Genomic DNA, 21,214 nt, shown 5'->3' on the forward strand with positions numbered 1-21,214 from the left:
TGTGTTGAAATTTTACTGGGTATAGGAGTGCCAGGTAGTTCAGTCCTGAGGCCCAGTGGTGTTATCAGTGGGCTAAGTGTGCCTGTCTTTAGGCTCCTGTGTGGCATACAAGGGCACGTGTGTTAGTGGGCTCAGGTGGGCCAATTGTTGGGCCTCCAGGAAGCTTGCTTCGGTTCAGTAGTGGCAGCAGTGGGCATGTGTGTGGTGAATTCCTGGGCCCCTAAGCAGTATGCATGGCATGAGAAATAGCAGTAGTGATGGTGGGACCACCCATGGACTCCCAGGCATCACATACTGGTGTTTGCAGTGCCTGCAACAGGCTGGATGGACCAGCCCTCAGGAGAAGTGCGCGGACACCAGCAGTGGTGAACAAGGCAGGGCTGTTCTCAGGTCCCTGGGTGGCATGCTTGGGTACTTGGGGGATAGTGCCAGGGGTGTGGGCCTGCCCTTAGTGTCCCCTGATGGGTGCATGGGAATAGGCTGTGATGAATAGGACAGGGCGATCTCCATGCCCCAGGTATAACAATGTATTTCTTTTTTACAAATATGCATTTACCAGTTTTCTATAATCTCTACCTTTTCTTATTTTGCAGTGCATTTTCATTATGTAAGTATTTATGAAAAAATTATATAGAGATTTATGCATTCAAGTGATTTTTGACATTTGTTACATTGTGTAACTACAAAACCACCTTCACTACTTTGCTTATTAACCATAGAGTGTTGAGTGAGAAACCCAGAGAAAAGGACATAAACTTTGGACAGATTATATGGATTAAATCCAGCTCTATGTCTATATGCTATGGTTTCTTTTTGAGTTACTTAGCTGCTGTCTGCCTTGGTTTCCTATTTGACACATACTTGATGGGATTGCACCTGAATAATGGTTATGGAAATTAAAGGAATTAATTTAAGGAGAGTGCCTCACACACAGATATTGAATGAATGTTGGCTGTGAATATTATTAATAGAAGACAAATTTTCACATATTTGTGAGAATAAGAGAAGGCACATTTTTGTGAGCATTCTTGTGAGAATAAAAGAAACCACATTTTTGAAGCACTAGAATTTTCACACGGTTTTTCAAAGGAAGGAGATTTATAGACACACAATTTTACAAAGAAGACAATAGTTTAATCTGACAAGATATTAAATATAAATAGAAAAATTTACATAATATCACCAAAACAACTAGTCTAAAATTAAAACCAAAAAGTACCCCAAACTGGAGAAAATATCATAGAAAGTATTTCAGAAGTTCTGTTTATTGATTTATAAGTAAAGATATTTTAAACTGGGAAATCCAGAAGTAGTTTGATCAGCGACTTTTAGATTACTTGTACCTTTTTCTCAAGGATTTATATTTTATTGTTACAGACAGTAGTCTCACCATTTTGCCCAGACTGGGCTCAAACTTCAGGGCTCAAGTGATCCCCTTACCTTACCCTTCCAAGTAGCTGGGCTACAGATGTGTGCCACTGTGCCCAGCTATATTTATCTTACAGTTTAATAATATTATCTAATTTTTATAATTGTACTTAAAATAACAGATTTCAAAGAGTTTTATTAGCAACTACTGTGTCCTGATCTTGAAACTGAAACTATATACCAGAAAAGATTTTTTGATTTTTAATTAGGCAAAATTATTTTCTAGCATTGTCATATTAAATAAGGTTACTACTCTAGGATTTTTATGTATGTCCTGTTAGATTATCTATATGTCAATAAGTCATGAAAAGCAATTTTCATGAAAATTTGGAATTAGAAATATTATAGATTGTATTCTTTTAGTTATTTTTTCCATAAATAGATCAACATTTTTATCTTGGCAATAACTGCTATAGTTTTTGTAATCTTCCTCATACATTACATGTTAATCTTAAAAACTGTGGAAAATACGAAATAAAATTTTACGCATGATTAATTCACAAGAGTTAAACATTATTATTTTATTGTGTTTTCTTGTTTTTGTTGTTTATATAGTATGTAGTGGTGGCCAAAAGCATTCCTGAACAGGGAGGGTGGGCTTCCCCACTTGTTAGCTGTGTGATTTCAATTAGTTCTTCACTTTTCCCAACCTTGGTTTTGTTATTTATAAAATGTTAACAATAGATTTTTTATTATACTATTATTCAGAGAATAAAGTAAATATATTAATTACCCATATATAAGTATACATGCGTGTGTATTTTAGATATTCTATTTAATTTATAAATATATATTGCTTTATAAGGTAATACTTCATATTACTCTATAAATATATATTATCTATACATATATTTATAAAGTAAATATATATTATGCTGTATTTCCATCATAAACCATTATATATATATTTTTATGTATATATTACATATAATAGTTTATATATATTATATATAAAATAATGGTTATATATTAATAATGGTTTTATATATTATATATTATATATTACATACTATATATAATATATGGAACCATTATATATTATATATAAAACCATTATATATTATATATAAACCATTATTTATACATTTATATATGTAATGATTTATGCTGGAAATGCAGTTCTGTATAATCTAAATCTAGCACAACACCATTTAAGATGTATTTAATTTCCATCTAGTTGAGTATTTTTCAAAACATGATTTTTTAGTGCTTATATAAGAAAACATCGTGAATTTATTTAGAAATTTCCCTATTTTGGTCATTCAGTAGATTTCCACTCTTTTTTTTTTTTTTTCTAAAAACAAAACAATGGATATGTAGCCTTCGTTCTTAGCTCTGATTTTCTTAATGCTAATTCCAGAAAGAGGAATTACTGGGTTAAAATAAACATAAATATTTTTAAGGCTGTCTTATGTTTTGTGCTGCAAAATTACCCTTTCTGTTGACAGTTATATATTTTAAAACACTCAAAATGTATCTTCCCAATTCTGGTGATGATTTTTGTGACTACCTGTGTAATATATGTAATATGTCCTCTGAATATTAACTCGGGTCAGAGACAAATATCAGTCAAATCCTCAGGCTCAGGATGTATGCCTCAATGAACACTACTTGTTTTCACTATGCATCCTTCAAGGTATGTGAAAATAGTCAGTAGAATTTATAAAATGAAGGTTTGGAATCTGAGTTATTTTCCCAAGAGATTTATGAACTATAAAATAATATTATTATGTTCTCTTATTGCATTGTGCTCTTTAGCCATCTTCCATTTTATGTGGTATAGCTCCTTAGGATCCATTTGGTTGAAAGCTACTGTGTATACTCATTTTGTATTGTATTGTGGCAAATGCTGTAATCTACGGGGTTCCTATTCATTTCACAGCTCACTAATTGTGTGAATGAGAAGAGGAAATATATGCTTTTATTCTAAAGCATGCCAAGCAGATGGCCAAAGTTCATTACTAGGAGCACTGTCCGTGTGGCTGTCTTCTCTAGGTAGTAAGCCTGGCATCGATCTGTCAAACACAGTGTGAGGGTCCATTTAACACAGAACTTGAAAATCACCGAGCCTCTGTTTTGTTATGACTTATAAACATTTTATTTTTTTATCATCAACCTCCAAAGTGGTTGGTCATTTGAGCAGGTGCAAACACAGTAGAATTCATATTCGTTTTACTTGAGAAGCCAAATGAACTTTTATTCATATGGAAATCTTGGGGAAAGGAAACCGTACAAGAGATTAAGCTTAGTTTCTTGAAAAGCGGGTAATACAGCTATTGAGATTCAAAACTACCATCATTTCTGAGATTGAAACTTTTGAAAATTTAAATTTAAGAAAAAGATCAGGGTTTATATCTTTTTAAAGCTAAAAGATTAAAACAATGAAAGAATTTAAGGTTTTAAGTAAGTCTCCCTTAAAATCTTGGTTTCTTCCTGTAAAAGGAAACTGTTTACTTACTTTTATATACAATATGTAATTTATGTGACCATTAAAAATGTTAGCAATGTACTCATTGTGTGTGTGTGTGTGTGTGTGTGTGTGTGTGTGTGTGTGTATAAGTGAGACAGAGTAAGAATCAGAGATAGTGACAAAAAGGAAATAAAGCCTGTCTTCATACATGTCCTACTTCAACGGCAGTACTAGGACTATATGTAATAGGGTTATTTCAGGAAAAGGAGGGTAGGTCAAATTTTCTTATGGAGCTGATGTAGTAATTTGATCATAATGTCTTGTTTAAGAGAACGAGAGCATGTTAGAGATAACGTTTTCTTCTTTATACAAAGAAAAATGGGATATATATTTCCCTTACCTCTTCCCTCTTCCTCCTTCCAAACCATCTACCACAAGTTCTACAAGTTATATTGACTATAAATTTCCCTTTCCCTTGCTTTTCAGACTGATGCTGCTCTAATGTATGATGCTGTGCATGTGGTGTCTGTGGCCGTTCAACAGTTTCCCCAGATGACAGTCAGTTCCTTGCAGTGTAATCGACATAAACCCTGGCGCTTCGGGACCCGCTTTATGAGTCTAATTAAAGAGGTATGTCAGGAGAAGAACATCTGCCTTGTCTCTTTTGTTGTCAAGCTGAATGAAGTGAGATTATTGTGGTTTTTCTAGCAAGTGTCCTTTTACTTTATGTTTAATTTAAATTTTCTCTCTTACTCCAAATAAGCAAAATTAACATTTTTACTAAATAATACCAAATGAAAGGTGAGGGGAAACAAAATATCTATCAAAGTATCTATGAGGGTTAGCATTTACCTTTCTGAATCTTTATTACTTTTCCTTTATGTAGAGATATAGATTAATAAAGGAATGTTTATATTTTAGGCAACAAAATATAAAATGCATTTTTAACATAAATGTCATTTGCACTACAGCAAAATTATACCTAATTTGTGAGGCTTCAAGTATAGTTATTCAGATTAATTTTTCCTAAATATGTCTAGTTATTTAAATTATATTTACAGTTAACAAAAATAGAATATATGGATTAGTCAAAGTGCAAAATTTACTCCATATTATATAATGCAACCATTCTTATGACCATATATCATTTCTGACTATGTCAGTTATAGATCAAGAATATTCATAGTGAGAAAAAGAAAAGTTTTTGAAGATCATACATACATACATATATACATGCATATATATACAAATATGTATACGTATATATTTTTCCTGTCAAAAAAGAAAGTCCTTTGTTAACTTAGAATACTTTCCATAGATGAAAGTTTAACTGTGCCTTAATCTTTGCAATGAAATATCACAGGTATTATTACCATATGAAATTTTTTATTAATGGCTTAAAATAAATCATCAGTTCATCTTGTAATAAATTATTCATCATGAAAATAAAAGTGCAAATAGGATCATAATTAAGTATCTCTGAATATCCATAAATTTTCTTTGTCTAATTCTTATCAAACTCTCAGGTAGATGAATTAATAGTTTCGAAGAATATGCAGTTTATTAGTTGCCCCATATTCTAACATTTACTTCTGGTTTAAAACTGAAACTTAGTGAGCTGTAGACACAGTCCACAGGTCTGGCGAGATGAAGAATTGATTTTTCTGAACTCAGCACTAGATTGTTGAAACAATGACATGTGTCAAGCAGCCCTAAAAGAAGCAGTTGTATGACATTCCCCATTGTATTTATTGTAGGGTGTAATTGAGAATCTTGTCCACTAAATCACACAGTGTCCCCCTTATGAGGACCAACAGGAGAAATTTCTCTCAGGTCTCAGTGCCAGGAAAAGCTCTTTCTCCTGAGCAGCTGGTATGTCTTAAATTATAGACCCTGTATATTGTGTTTTTATCATATTTTCTTCTTTGTTTTGGTTGCTAGGAAGTTCAGAATTGAATTTGTGATAAAATTACTTGTGCAATTTCACCTGGTATACATTTCTTTATGCTCTCTCTACCCCAGATTTGTTCTACTGTTTTACACTTCTATTCTTGTACTTCTTGATCTTTTTGTTTACTTTTATACTATTGTCCATTTTGGTTAGTCGCTTGAAATTTTTTCTTTGGAAGCCATTAGGCTAAAAATATTTTTTTCTTCCTTATTCCAAACCAGTGAACACATGTTTAACTTTAGCAAAGACATGTTGCAATATGTTTATGAATATGTATTAAAATTTTTCTATTTCATTTGTAATTTATTAGCTGAAAACTAAGAATCTTGCACATAAGTATCCAAATATCATATGGAGCCTCAGAAATTTAGTAATATTAATTTCAAATCCTTATTGAAATATTACCCTTAATCTACTGATATTTACTTCTTTTGGGGCTTGGTTATATTATTTTAAACATTTTAGTTGTGAGTATACATTTTATAATTGAAAATTTCTGTATTTAATTACTTTTTCCTAAGCTATTTCCAAATGACAAACAATGGAAAACATCTAATTGTGGTTCTATAACCAACAGAATGGGAAAACTTTTTACATTAAAAAAGTCCAGATATTTACTCACCTTTTAGGGTTGAACATATTATACAGCTAGATTATTATATTCCCATCTCCTCCACGAAGTATATCTTGATATGAAGTAATTATAATACATTTCCCTTGCCCTTACTTAGGGGAAAGCTAGGGGGAATGTATATAATTGAGTTAGTATAACATAGCTTTTCCTGGATTCAGTTTCTCTTATTGTAATAAGTTCCTTTTCATGTTATTATGAATTTAGTAGTGGGATTTTATAACAGTAGTTCTAACTGTATTTGCCAGTGAGATATCTAATATCTCATACACCATAAAAAGTAACTAAATTCTTCTGACTTTAGTTAAAGAGGTACACTACTTAAAACATAATAATACAATCTCTCCTAGATAGAAAATTGTAACTGGAAAATGCATTGTATAAAATGAAAAATTTATAATAAATTTTCTGCTGAAACTAGGATAATTTATGTAGAAAAACATTTTTCAAATTTCAGAAGAAAATTAAAATATTTTAAAAATCTCTAGCAATGTAAACTGAAAAGTAATGAATATAAGTTTCCTACTTTTGTGAAAAAATGCTTATTCCATCTTTCTTCACTTATTTATTATCAATGTTTTTCTATTCCCATAGGCACATTGGGAAGGCCTCACAGGCAGAATAACTTTCAACAAAACCAATGGCTTGAGAACAGATTTTGATTTGGATGTGATCAGTCTGAAGGAAGAAGGTCTAGAAAAGGTATTTCAGTGAGCTTATTTGCTTTAATTGCTAAATGAAACATATCTCAAAGAAGACAAATATTCTCTGTTGTAGTCACATTTCATTGACATTTAACTTTATTGAGTAACTCTAAAAATAAATAGTTAATTCATTATATTGAATATAATAATTGACAATTAGGATTCAAGGATAAAGGGTATCTTAAGACAATTTTATATTTTATTTTCTAACTAGAGATTTTTCTGATGCATATAATGTTTGAAGTGCATATAATGTTAATTAGTCTTAAGGTTTAATATAGCAATTAGAAAATATTTGGTTTAATATGGGTCTTTATACATGCAGCTTATAATCACTTATGGTTGCATAGACTTTCCAACTTGGAGCAGGCCATTAAGAAATTGAATATAAAAGTATGTTTCTATTTTTTGAGTCATATTTAAGTGAAATATTTGAATTCATGTATGCACAGTAACTAGGGTATATACATAAATGTAACACACCACACTGGATCTATCTTACTTGATTTTATTGCTAGGGATTGTGGTAAAGCACCCAAAGAATGTGGGTATGTGCATACTTAATGAATATTTTAGTGTGAGTTTTCTTAAATACGTAATGTATGTATTTAGATATTTTTCTGATAGATTCATTGATAATTGACAAGAGATATTAAATCTTTTTATATGTTATTTAGATGTTATTAAATCTTATTAGATCTTATTAAAATAAGAACTTGAGAAAAATTATATGTGACTGAGATAATATTGCTTTGAAGATAGTAAGCTATCTTATATTTCACCCAGCAATGAAACATGCAGCTTTATTTCTAGACAGAAACTGAAGAGGAAAGCTGAGACCTACGAAGGGCTTTCTTAGTCTGGAAGATAACAGCATATTTGAATGCTGATTCAAACCATCCAGGACAGAGTAAAATTGCATTTTTGATAGTGTCCCCAAGACAGTTTTAAATACATTATGACCAACTGATGACTCAAACTGATAGAGCTGTTACCTCCTGCCACTGAGGATTTCAAACTGTACACTTTGTGAAGACCATGCAAAGTCAGGAATATTTTATAATAAACTGGAACCCAAATATTCATGAGACAGTCCCTTCCTAACTGTCTCACTCTCCAGATGAGAAAATTAGTCTGTGTCCAAGACTGGAGTTGATAATGGTAGAATTCAGTAAGCTCGTGAGGAGTTTATCTTACTGTTTACTGGAGATGTTATTACTTTATTTATTTATTTATGAAATATCCAAATCACTAGGAGGAATTTGGACCATTGCTGACATTTCAATACATCTGCATAAAATGGCAGTGCTCTTCATATTACCATAGATCCATTCCTGTCTTGAATTCAAAATAAATGAAACATTACAAAATTTTCTCTGTGCTCCATTGTGGCTTACAGATAAGCCTGAATATAATGGTTATCAAGTACATATGATGATCTATCACACTGATAAGCAAGGTAAACCAGTGTGAGTTGTTCAGGTTGCTCTGAGATTTCATAAATATTTTGTATTCTTTTCTAAAATCTGAAAATTCATTTTGCTGAATTAATTATGTTCAGTCCTTATCCTCAAGGGGCTTTTCATGTACAGTGATAAGATAATACATATTTGTAAATAAATACAATCGAAAGCTATATGTTTCAAGCTTTCAAAAGACCAATAAAAATATAATTTCTGATAAAAGATATAATTAATCAAGAGTCATAGTCAATTGAGTACTTAGAATTAGCCTTTGAATATGTTGAATTATTGATTGTTAGAAAAGCAGTCATTTTAGAAGGAAGTAGAAGTATGGGGAAACACAAACATAGCGTTTGATTTTATCATTACACACATACACATACAAATACAGCTAAAATGCTAGATTTTAGTCATAACATAGATACCATGTCCAAGATATTTGCAGGGTATTAGAACACAATGTGAGTTTAAAGAAAGAATAGCCCTGAAGGCTATGGGTTACTTGGGAAGGTAATATAGTTTCGAATAATTTTAGTATGAGGCCATGAATTTAAAACCATTCTAATAGGAAGTGGAGATGAGTAAACAGTTTGTGACAGAAGGCATTAACTGAACCATCAGCAATGTTGTTAGTTCAAAGACTAGCAAAGCATTTGGACTATGTTTTTAAGGAGAAATGGAGGAGCCAGGTAGGAAAAGGGGGGATACCAGGGATAAAAGCATAACTCAAATATTGGAAAATGAATTAGCAAGTAGGGGAATTATTAGTAGAAATAAACTGGCATAAACCTTCCCCTGAAAAGACAGATAAGGTACTGAGGATGGGTGGAGGTAAGTTAAAGAGAAAGGGAGCAAAAAGTTCACATCACATGTTTTCAATATCCTTGAAAATTTGTACATGAACTCATCAGCTAAAGGACAGCGGTAAAGTTTAGTCAGTTCTTAAGAAAAATTGAAAATTCCATTTTGACAGACTTGATTTTGACTTAGAAGGAACGAAATGCTGCTAAGTAGCAAAAGGTCCTCATTTTAAATTTAGTAGAATAGTTAAGAGCTCAAGGTCTAGATTCAGAGATATTTTGGCTCAAATTCTCACTCTGCCCTTTACTTTTTATGGACAAATTTATTAATCTCTCTAAAACACAGGGTCTTACACTGAATCATGAGGCAACAGCAGTTATTTGCCTCATGATGACTGAATGTTATTGACTTGACTTTTTTTCCGCCTGGAAAGTATAGTTACCAACCCATAGATGGAAAAGACAGCATCCCTACCTTGATGGAATTCACAGTTTAGAAGGGCCAATAGATGGTGATCCAAGAGGCTTGAATTTCAGTTTCAGTTCTATCAAAACTAAGCATGTGAACTTCATCCTGCCACCGAACTTCTCTGTGCCAAATTCACCACCTTAAAAAAAAAAAAAAAGTGTAGGGCAAAGGGCTGCCCTCTTGGACAGTCTGAAGTAAGAATACTATGGCCTCTTAAAGAACCCGGAAGTACCATCTTGAAATAAATTGAGGCTAGAAATTTTAATCGTTAAAATTCAACAATTATGTTCTATCATGACTGAGAGACAAAAATTAAGAAGGAAAACATGTAAAGTGCTAGCTTTATCCCTCTTCTCATGCCCATTGCCTTTTCTTCATTCTCATTCTGTCTTGGTCATCTTAGACCAGCACACTTCATTTAGTAGGTTAATCTTCTAACAAATATGGAAGGAATGTCTCTTTTATGCCCTCATGAAGGTTATAATCTAATAGAGGAAACCTGCCAATAATAAATAGACTCATTAGACTTATAAAATTATAAGACTGGGCAGTAATAAGTGCTGAAAAGAAGGTTATTTTGTTTTTATGTCACTGACATGATAGATTTTACATAATGTTCGGAAACATGAACTTCAGGATGAAAACAGTTAACAGGAAGGAAGTCCATGCTTCTGTTGTTTACAACTGTGGAGCAGATAAACCAGGAAGAAATGAGTATGCTTCTGATGAATGGGAAAAGGTGGGCCATGCTCAAGTGTCTGAGACTGGAGTGGAGATGGGCATCCTTTCTACTTAGATGGTGTCCATAGATCAAATGAATTCTTTCTACTCTATTATAACAGAAGCCTTAATTGGAACCCAGCCCAATTCACTGTGGTCCCAAAAAGATTACCGATACTGTATACACAGCCAGCCACTTCTGTCCAGACAAGCTCTCTGGGACCATGGCAGTGCCTTCAATGGAGGAGGGGAGGGCAAGAAGGGGGAAAGACAGTAGGTACTTTTACAGACTTTGCCTAGTTCAGGCAATACTTTTGCTTATGAGAGGCTGGTATTGAGCACTCAGGAACAGGAAAAGGAAAACAGAATAAGTGATTTTCCAAGCTTGAATTCTTCTGGTCAGTTCAAGGATCGTATAGTGTATTCTACTTTCAAAATATGTTTAGAATCCATTCATCTCTCACCACATCCGTTGCTGAATCATAACCATAGTACCTTTCAACTGTACAACTACATTGGAATTCCCACAAGCCTCTCTCTTCAATTCTGTTATAATCCATTCCCTAAACCACAGCAGCCAGGCAGATATTTTTAAAAGGAAATTGACCCCTGTCATCCCTCTGTTTAAATGCTTTCATAGATTCTCATTGTGTTTTGAATAAAAGCCAAAGCACCAGTGACCTCTCATCATGTTCTCAGATATTTTCTTTTGCCCTACCTACAGAGGGTTGTTTTTTTTTTTCTCATTTTCTTATCACTTTGGCATAGAGTAATAGAAACAGTTTTCCCAGCCAGGAATATCCATTCCCAGTTCCTTTGCCTGGGGAACTCTTACTCATCCTGGTAGTATCATCTTAAATATTACTTCCTTAGATAGGCCTCCTCTAAGTCTCTAATCAAGTTTAAATTTCTCATAATGCTCTGCCCTTTTTAATTTCTGACTCTATCAAAGTACACAATTATTTATTCATGTGAACTTTATAAAAGGGCTATCTCCCTAGCCAGAGTGCAAGACCTACTAGATGGAAAATATATGCTCCCTTTTCCACTATTATATATTAAGGCTTTGCAAAGTATCCTTTGTCTTGAGGACAAAGTATGTACTCAAGAAATATTTGTTGACTGTTGAATGAATAAAGAATCTTTATGGAAATTATGAGATACTTCACACAGAACGCTTACTCAAGTGTCTGATGAAGAGTTATTTTCCTGTAGCACAGTTTGTTGCTTTTCCTAGCTTTGCTCTATACCTCCAACATGAGGACAGGGAAAGACAATAGTCAAGGGATCAGTGGGTTGGGGTCATGGGTCAATGTTTCAAGTGGGTAAAGGATTTTAGATTGCAGAAGGTCACCCTGAAGTCTGAAATTGTAAGGATCCACATTGCTTGAGTGGTAAATCTGGCCCCATTCATGGCACAATTAAAAACTCTCTGACCTTCCAGTATTACATTAAACAGTAAAACTCAACATTCTATTTATAAATATTCCTTTTTTGTCCTTATAAGTTATAGTATGGAAATAAACAAAGCTCACCCAAATGAGAACAAGCGGAAGTTACTATTCAGAACTTACTACAGGAAAGGAGATAGCCATCATCACTTGCATTAAACAGGGATTCAAAGGCAAGCAGGGGAGTGGAAAAGTTTCATAGTGGAAAGAAATGAAGACCTCAGGTGTGCTGTGATTGGAGATTGCTGGCATGAGGAAACTGGAGTTGGTCTAACTAAGCAAGGCACCTAGATAATGGGTTTGGGGGGGCACATTTGACTTTCTCTGGCTGATTCTGATTTGGAGGGTGGCAAAAAATTGGGAAACTGGAAGTAATAGGATGAATCCTGATTGTTTTGGGTAGATTGCCTGCTGAGATTGTGTTTGACTTCCTGAGGTGCTCACTCCAGAGCTTCTGGGTCATAGTTTGTCATCACACATGGTTTGGTCATTGAATATTTGTGTATTCAGTCTGCGAGTGGAATTACTGAAGTAATTTGGAGGCAGAAGAATAGCAAAAATAAAAAGAATCAGGAAAAATTTACTTGTGAGGAAATATAAAACCATCATCACCTACAATAAAATTGTTTTTTTCGTTTGTTTTGTTTTTGTTGTTTAGAATATGTAACCAGGATGTAACTTATTGTTGGAAATGGTTTATCCTTATTGTTCCGTCACCTGAAGCTTAGCTATGTGCTTAGGAAAGACCAGCTTCAGAGGGAAGAAAACACAGAACTGACGGCATAAGATGTTACAGAAATATTCAGGAAGATCTTAGACTATAAGTTCAAAAGGATGTCATTTACAGCAAAAAGAGTTGGAAGAGTTCCACACAAAATGGGTTTAGACTGAGTTGATGACATTATATAAAATAGTGCAATTTCATTGCAAGATGAGCTACCTAGAAGCCATTTTTGGGAAAATAACCACTTAAATTTAGAAAAGAATTTCCTATAGGAAACTGTAGTGCAATGATAAAATCCCTGAATCTTAACTCATGATTGAATTTTCTTTTAAACTCTCCTATGTGACCGCAAAGTACTTCATGTGTTTTCTAAGAGAAAAAAGTCAGTCTTTTACTGTTACACTTTCTTGGTTATTCAAAATAATTTTTATTGTATTACAGAATATTTGTTTCTAAGTACAGGTGTAAATTAAAATTATCCTTGTGTACTTCTCTTATCCTTTTTCTAGCATCAAATTTTGCCAATCTGATTATTTTGTGGATATTCTCCTGTGTGATATTTAAATGAAAATAGACATTGGAGAAAAGAATTCCCTATCTCCTCAGCAGACAGGCTCTAATAAACCATTATTAAAATTGGCTTTATGTATTAATATTATATTAACTTTGAAAAATAGAAAGGATAAAACTGATAAATTTCTTTGGACAGAAATAGTGCTGAGGGACCTTGAAGCATTTGGGACTATAAAAAATAATCACAATGTGTTTGCCCCAGCATAGGTTTGTAATAAAATCAGATTTAATTTGTGTATCCTTCAGGAAAATCTTTAAAAAATACAGGAAGACATTTTATGAAATATATGTTTGTCAATTTCTATAGTTAATAATATAAATATAAAAATAATTTGTAAATGTCTTATAAATAGTATTTATAAATAATATAAAGCAATATATTGCACATTGACACACCTCTAAAAGGTTTAAATTTGTCATATTTCACTTTCATGTGAAGCTTCATTTTAACTTTTAACACTTATGCTTTTTAAATATTTACTGCTTGCATCCACCAGTATAGAGACTAGTATTAATCCATAGACTTTTTGCTAAAACTCAACTATCTTGATAATATATGAGGAGGATAAGAATTGATAGTGAAACCCTGCCTGCCTGAGTTTACAGGCTTCTGTGTTCTAGAATTAGAACATGTTTCAAAGTGCTTTTTGAATATTTTTTGTAAAGTATGTATTTTGAAGAAAAAGTGGTTATTTCTACAGAAATCTTTACTATTGACCTTTCTTTTACTTGTTGACTCCTGCCCTCATTAAACTTCATATGAAAAAGGTGCCTGAATGGAATTTAAATTTTCTGAACTTATCTAAATCTGAAAATCTACCTCAGATAGGTGAAATTTACATTAATTATAGATTTCTAGAACCGGATGCACGGCAGTTTTTATCTTCCTCTCTTTGGTGGCATTTGATACATATACCCAGTGCCCATGGCAACAGTGCCCCCCAACTTGTCCAGGAACTGAGATTTATCTTGCCTTCCTCTAGGAAAGCAATACTAATGGTGATGTTAACTCGTAATCTTTAAATTAGGCAAAAAGTGATGTTTGCTTCTTTAAAAACAAAAATACTTCCTGGGCAGGATCCAAGCCTATTGCCTTTCTTTGGAGATGTTAGCCATTTAATTTGTCTAACTCTTATATAGAATTCATTATAAACCCTGTCTCAGAACTGTACCGACATTTTTGTGTGTCAGTGTGTATAGTTATTATTTTGTTTGGCAACTTTACACTTTCAGGACGGTAAAATATTTCAGAAAACTATTTATGATTGATGTTTATGTTGAGAAATCAATCAGATTGCCTTATGTGAGGTCACAGAATTTATTGTTTTTGTTCCCAAAAAGTCTTATTTTGGCCCACCAATGAATATTAAATATTGGCTTTTTTCTTCTAACCACTAAATTTGAATTAACATATATATATAAAAATTACAATTATGATATATATAACATAATTGTAATTGATAGACTTGATTTCAAATCAAATCAAATATGACCGACATTTTTATCTGTGGAAAAATGGCTTTTAACTGAATGGTATCGTATTTTCATATTTGGGAACATGTAATTCATTAATTCAAACATTATTTAAAAAAATAAAAATCACCACCTGTCTGTTAACTCTTTAATTGTGCTTAGCATTAAATTGCCCTAAACTAAAATAAAAATCTTAAATGAGAAAAATCAGTGTTTAGTTAGATTATTAATTCCTTTCCATGAGATGATTATATACTTACTGATTTATTGTACTCATATTAGCACTATAGTTCTCAAATGGTAAAATCCGAGATCCTATGCACACTAGTTGAGAGTTTCAGGACACTGATTACGAAAGTGTTCTTTGCCCTATCCTTATAGGCCAATTAACTTATATCTGAAGGTCAGCCAATTTCCAGACAACTGCTCTGGACTCAATTTCTAGCTGGCAGGAAGCACATAGGCTTTGCTGTAAAATATTTCTTTTTGTTTTCCAGAGCTCAGGTGCCAATGCTTAAGTGCTCTCTTTTCAACACATAGTTCAATGGAAGTAAACAGTTATTAAACTTTGGTGTCAAGGGTTATTAGACAGTAATGCAACTAACTATCTCTACTTTTCATTTAACTATTCATCATTTGAGGGAGTGAAGTAAGGAAAACAGAAGTCTCTAATTTCCCACTAATAGTGAGAAAACTACTCTGTTGAAAAAAATTTCTGTACCCAATATTCATGCATTGTATTGGCTTGAGAAACTTGGGTCTTCAGAAATAATAGGTATATGAATTAATAGAGAAATAAATAGTCCACTAGTGTATATTCAGTCAATTGCAGGAAATATCTTTCATACGTAAATCAGCATTTAATATAAATCTCTTCCTTATGCTTTCTATTTCTCAATTCCCTCAAACAGTACTATCGGGGTGCCATTTTTTTTCTAAGAGAAGTAGTCAATATACTTCAAGGAAAACTATATTTTGTAGGTCATATGGTTGGGGGCAACTCATTACTGGAAAGAAATTTCTTTAAGCAAACATATTCTAAGATGGAGAGTCTGCATTTTGCTAAGACTGTTGGAAACACATGTACAGTGTGGTTTCTCATTATCATCACACAAGCTTTCTGTGGAAAATTATGGCTTATATTCTTTATTCAAGTCTGACACATTCTCCTGACATTAAGTCAAAACAATGTACAATCAAATTACTCTTTTTCTTTTGTACATTGTTGTCTAATGGAAAACTATATTGCTTCTTTTCCCATCTACCAACATCCAGTGAATATTTTGTGAGTCAATGCCATTAAGAAAGTATAAAGAGAATTTTGATAGATTTGTATCAGGTATTTTTTAGTGGAGAATTTAAATTATTTCTTAATTTAAAATCAATTTAACTTTATTTGGAACTAATATTTTTAAAACTAACTGGGAATGTTTATTTTGTTCCTACTTGAAAAAGTTTCTTGTATACATATCAAGCAGATTATTTCCATAAATTTCATAGAGAATAAGAAATGTGTGACATTGATTCGGCGTACATAAAACAGAGCTAACATGCATCTTTAGAAGAAAAGATGCTACTTTCAGAGGTTAACAATTATATAGCCCAATAGAGGAAATAGAAACATTTTTTGGATTTAAAGTAGTAATATGAGTTACAAAACAAAATTTGTACTGAGAAAACTGTCACCAAAAATAAACAAACAAACAATAAAGGAGCAACTAATTAATAAGATAAATAATTTAAAAATTATTGTGAAAACTGTTTTTTTCTACCTAGAAAAAAAATACACAGAAACCAAAGAGAAAATATACTTATAAAACAAAATTATATGAATAATTTACACATTCCTGAAAAACAAAACCTATAGTGTAAAATATTTATTTAAAATACTTATAAAATATAATTAGAAAAAAATGGAAGTTCATAGTAAAGGTATGTGGCATAATATTTCAAACATTAAATATGCTATTGAGATAGATCTTAAACAAAACATTAAGAATAACACAAAAAACATGAAAATAAAATATGGAAAACAAAATATGTAATTATAAAAGAATAGACACATATGTATGTTCAACATTTGCCAAATGAATGAATGATATTGGAAAGTCAACCAAAAAAGTCTGAAAGTTTTTATCATGGAGTAATTCACTCACTTACTCTATTTATTTATTCAATAAATATTCATTGGATATTTATTATATAATTTAAAGATTGATGAAATGTTTCGTTTTGTGAAGGCACTTAGAGTCTAACATGGCAGGATCAATAAAAATGAAATATAATTTGGATTCAAAGCAATACTTAAGTGGCATTTCTGAGATGAGGAAAATAAAACATTTATTTCTGTTCAATAAATATTATTATTTATGTTCAATAAATAAAACGTTTATTGGTTATATTTATATAACCAGTATATTCAGAGATCTCACATATAAAGCCCGTAGGATGTCCTATATTCAAAGGCCTTGGGGTAAAAAGATGAGTATGCCAAAGTCTCCATCCGTAGGGAATTTAGTTTTTACTAGACAGAGATAAGTAAACAATTAAAATATAATATGATACTTATTGTAGTAAGTAAAAGCATACCTAAATTGCTGTGTATGGAAGCATAATAAAAGATCATCCATTACTGCACAGAGGAGGAATTGTTTTACCTATATTTTGAAACAGTAATTAAGATACATGCATAAGGTAGTGAAAAGGGAAAGAGTACACCTTCTATAGAAGACATGAGGACACAAATAATTGAGAACTACAAGACGCAACAAAGTCTATGTTCACAAAATGGAGAAATGCATTATATTTCTGACAATTTAAGAAAAGAACCATTATTTCTCTCTCTTTCTACTCAGTCTTTAGGTAACATATTTTGCAAAAAGTTCATATATACATGATACACACATCCATATATAACATATACATAAATGCTATGTATGCATATACATAAATGTACTATATATAGAGATACGTGCATACATCTACATAGACATATGTAAACATCCACATACACACACACACACACATACACACACATATATGTACTTGCTGAGATTTAATATTTCCAAATGATAATACTGAAGACTTTCAAGAAAAAATATTCACCAATAGCAAAATACATATGAGGTAGCTCTCAATCTTTTTGAGCAACATTAATACTAGAGAAAAATAAATAAAACTTAGCTCTGAAGGGAGACGGCTCTGATACAATAGGTCTTCATTTAGCTAAGTTTTCTTTATATAAGAAGGCAGCAAAAATACCTTTAAGTCTGCAACCATAAAAGTATGTCACATAGTTATCTTTTATAATAAATTATCTTGTGTAAGAACAATGATAAGTGAAAAGCAAATACTCAACAAAGAAGAAACTATGGCTAGATATCCTAGTAAACATCAAATTCAGTTAAGCACAAAAAAAGATAGTTTTGAATAATGACTTTACAAATTATATCAAAATTACAACCTTTCCCTTGTAGCAAAATAATTCATAATACACAAAGCAAAATAAAGAGAGGCAGTGTTTACGACCCCAAATTAAATTAACTAAAACTGGCTGGGCAAGGTGGCTCACGCTTGTAATCTCACCACTTTGGGAGGCCGAGGCAGGCAGATCACCTGAGGTCAGGAGTTCAAGACCAGCCTGGCCAATATGGTGAAACCCATCTTTTCTAAAAAATAAAAAAATTAGCCGGGCATGGTAGTGGGTGCCTGTAATCCCAGCTACTTGGGAGGCTGAGGTGGGGAGAATTGCTTGAACCCAGGAAGTAGAGGTTGCAGTGAGCCGACATTGTGCCACTGCACTCCAGCTTGAAGGACAAAGCAAGCTCCATCTCAAAAAAAAAAAAAAATGTTAACTAAAACTGTGAATCAGTATGTGTGGCAGCAGAATGGGACAAAGCATAGATAATTTTCGTAGAGTAGGTATTTCAATTTTTATGACTGAATATTCGTTTTTCAGCATGATAGTAATATTTCAAACAGAAGCTGATAATACACATTAGTAGGCTTAAATGTATTTTATCTCCCAATTACCATAGGAAAATTTCCAGGAGTAGAAAGTAAATAATAAACACCAAACAATGTGAAAGGATCAAGGCTAAATAAAGATAAGATTCAGTAAGAGAAAAAGTTAGGACATTGAAAGAATCTACTAAGGCACTAATTATAAAAAAATCCAACAAAATGAGAAATATGTTGAAAGTGAAAATATATATAATGATTTATCAGCAAATGCAAAGAAACAAATAATGGAGGTAAAGTAAGTGTGATTAATAATATATATTGGGAGTTTACGTAAAACAAAGTAATTGAAATAAAAACAGTTATTTTTATCAATAAAAACACCATCTACAGTTAAAAGACTTGACAATTATAAACCTCTATAATATAATCTGATGTTATTCAAACTATTAAAAATAAAAGCTAAATTGTTATACAGTTGTCTTATGGAAACTACCATGAACTGTAAAGGGAAAGATAACAAGTAGAGAAATTATTTTGGAAAGGTATTTGGCAACATATAGTAACAATCTTAACAACTCAGATTATTTGTGCTCAGTCATTCTAATTCTAGAAATCTGTTTTTAAAATAATAAAATGTGTGAATAAATATTTATAAATAAATGTGTTTACTAAGGCCTTGTAACAATGATAGTTGAATCACGATATGTTCATATGATCATTTTGTGTAGTCATTATAATTATGGATTTGATTATCTTTGGTGTTAGGAGAAAATGCTCACAATAGTGTATAAACAGAATATAATTAGTAATTGTCATAATTATAGCATACTTATACACACTCTATGTTGAATACTTTTTCATTTAATCACACTATGTTGAATACTTTTTCATTTAATCTTCACTATAGTTTATGAACTTTTTCATTTAATTCATACTATGTTGAATACTTTTTCATTTAATCTTCACTATAGTTTATGAAGTAGATACTGTTATTTCCCATTTACAGATGGGAGAATTGTGACACAAAGAAATAATGTACCCAAGTCACCTGATGTTAAGTGGTGGACATAGGATCCTGGCAGTCAAATACGCTGTCCATAGAAGCTGGGCCATTAACTACAAGGCTATGATGGAAACTGTGCAAGAAATGTGTGTGGAAAGATAAATGACAGGAAAAAAGAGGACCACAATATTAACCATGATTGACTCTGGGTGTATTCATAGGTTCAAAGTTTAAATTGATCTTCTTCTTATATCTTCTGCATATTTATAATCTCATGACAATTAATATGCATTCTTTTTCTGACCACAAGAAGAAATCAAAGAGCCAATCAGAACATAAGATAAAATAAAAATGAATAAAATCATAATTTTCTGTAGCTCCTTATGACTTTTGAAGCACTTTCATATTTCTTGTATCTAATTGAATCCTTATAATTAGAATGGCCCTATAATTTATTACGCAAATCATGATATTTTTTGTTTGTACAAGAGGGTATTATTAATGAAGACAGTACCTGGGCAAACCAGGATGTAGAGTCACCATATATAAAACAATTCTGTAAGGTCAACAGTGCTTAAGCATCTTAATTGCGTTTCAGAGCTAAAAAAAAAAAAAAAAAGTATTTCAAAGGCTTGATCAAGTCATATGACAAAATAGTGGTTCCTGAATAGACAAAAATAGATTGCTATCACTTTGTCCATGGTTTTTGCCATTAAAACAAAACAAAACCTCTGGTGACAATTTCCTCAATGGAAGAAAGTTTTGAATCATGTAGTTGACAATCTAGGAATATCTAAAATTTTATTTGACTTAAAATATTAAAGCCACTGATATTTCTGAAATTTCATAATATTACGCTAAGAAAGCTGAGATTTACAAAAGAGGATAACTAATACTTGTGAATATAGGAAATTGTAGATTCATGTAATATTCATCTGTGTCAGAACTCCAAAAAAGCTCGAAAAGCAACTAACCAATAATGAAACTAGAGAAGTATTTTCAGATGGTAAGTTGAGTGAACATTTAGCTAAATTATTTTTATAAAAGTAATAATGGAGGGTGGCATTATGTGAAATGGGAAATTCTTTGTATTAGTTACTTGGTTAGAAAGTTGAAAACTTTCTAAGGTTTTATTAGATAGACGACAGTGAACAAATGATGTTTGTCAGTGGTTTCACTGGTAGCATTACACATCTGAAAATCCTAGCTATTTTGCCAATTTATATTTTAAAAAAAGTAAAATCTAAGGGAACAAATGCATGATAGGTATTAATTATGGACCAGGTATAGAAAAGTGACAGTCATTCACTGCAAAATACTATCTGCAGATGTGTCTTGTTTAGCCAAGAGTATTTGCAAATGATTTTAAATTTGAAACACTTTGGCCGGGCACAGTGGCTCACGCCTGTAATCCCAGCACTTTGGGAGGCCAAGGCAGGCGGACCATGAGG

The 21,214-nt window shown here is 32.1% G+C and overlaps 1 protein-coding gene across 9 annotated transcripts in view; it reads left to right on the forward strand.

Moving 5' to 3' along the window:
- GRIK2 (glutamate ionotropic receptor kainate type subunit 2) overlaps positions 1–21,214 on the forward strand; it is a 1,183,302-nt gene that overhangs the window by 901,521 nt on the left and 260,567 nt on the right. For all 9 annotated transcript variants that reach the window (XM_009451673.5, XM_009451672.5, XM_054685483.2 and 6 more), the window contains 2 exon segments: positions 4,325–4,468; positions 7,015–7,122. In XM_009451673.5, coding sequence (XP_009449948.1) covers positions 4,325–4,468; positions 7,015–7,122 — 252 coding nt within the window.

The sequence above is a fragment of the Pan troglodytes genome, chromosome 5 (genome assembly GCF_028858775.2).
Source record: "Pan troglodytes isolate AG18354 chromosome 5, NHGRI_mPanTro3-v2.0_pri, whole genome shotgun sequence".
Lineage (NCBI taxonomy): Eukaryota > Metazoa > Chordata > Mammalia > Primates > Hominidae > Pan > Pan troglodytes.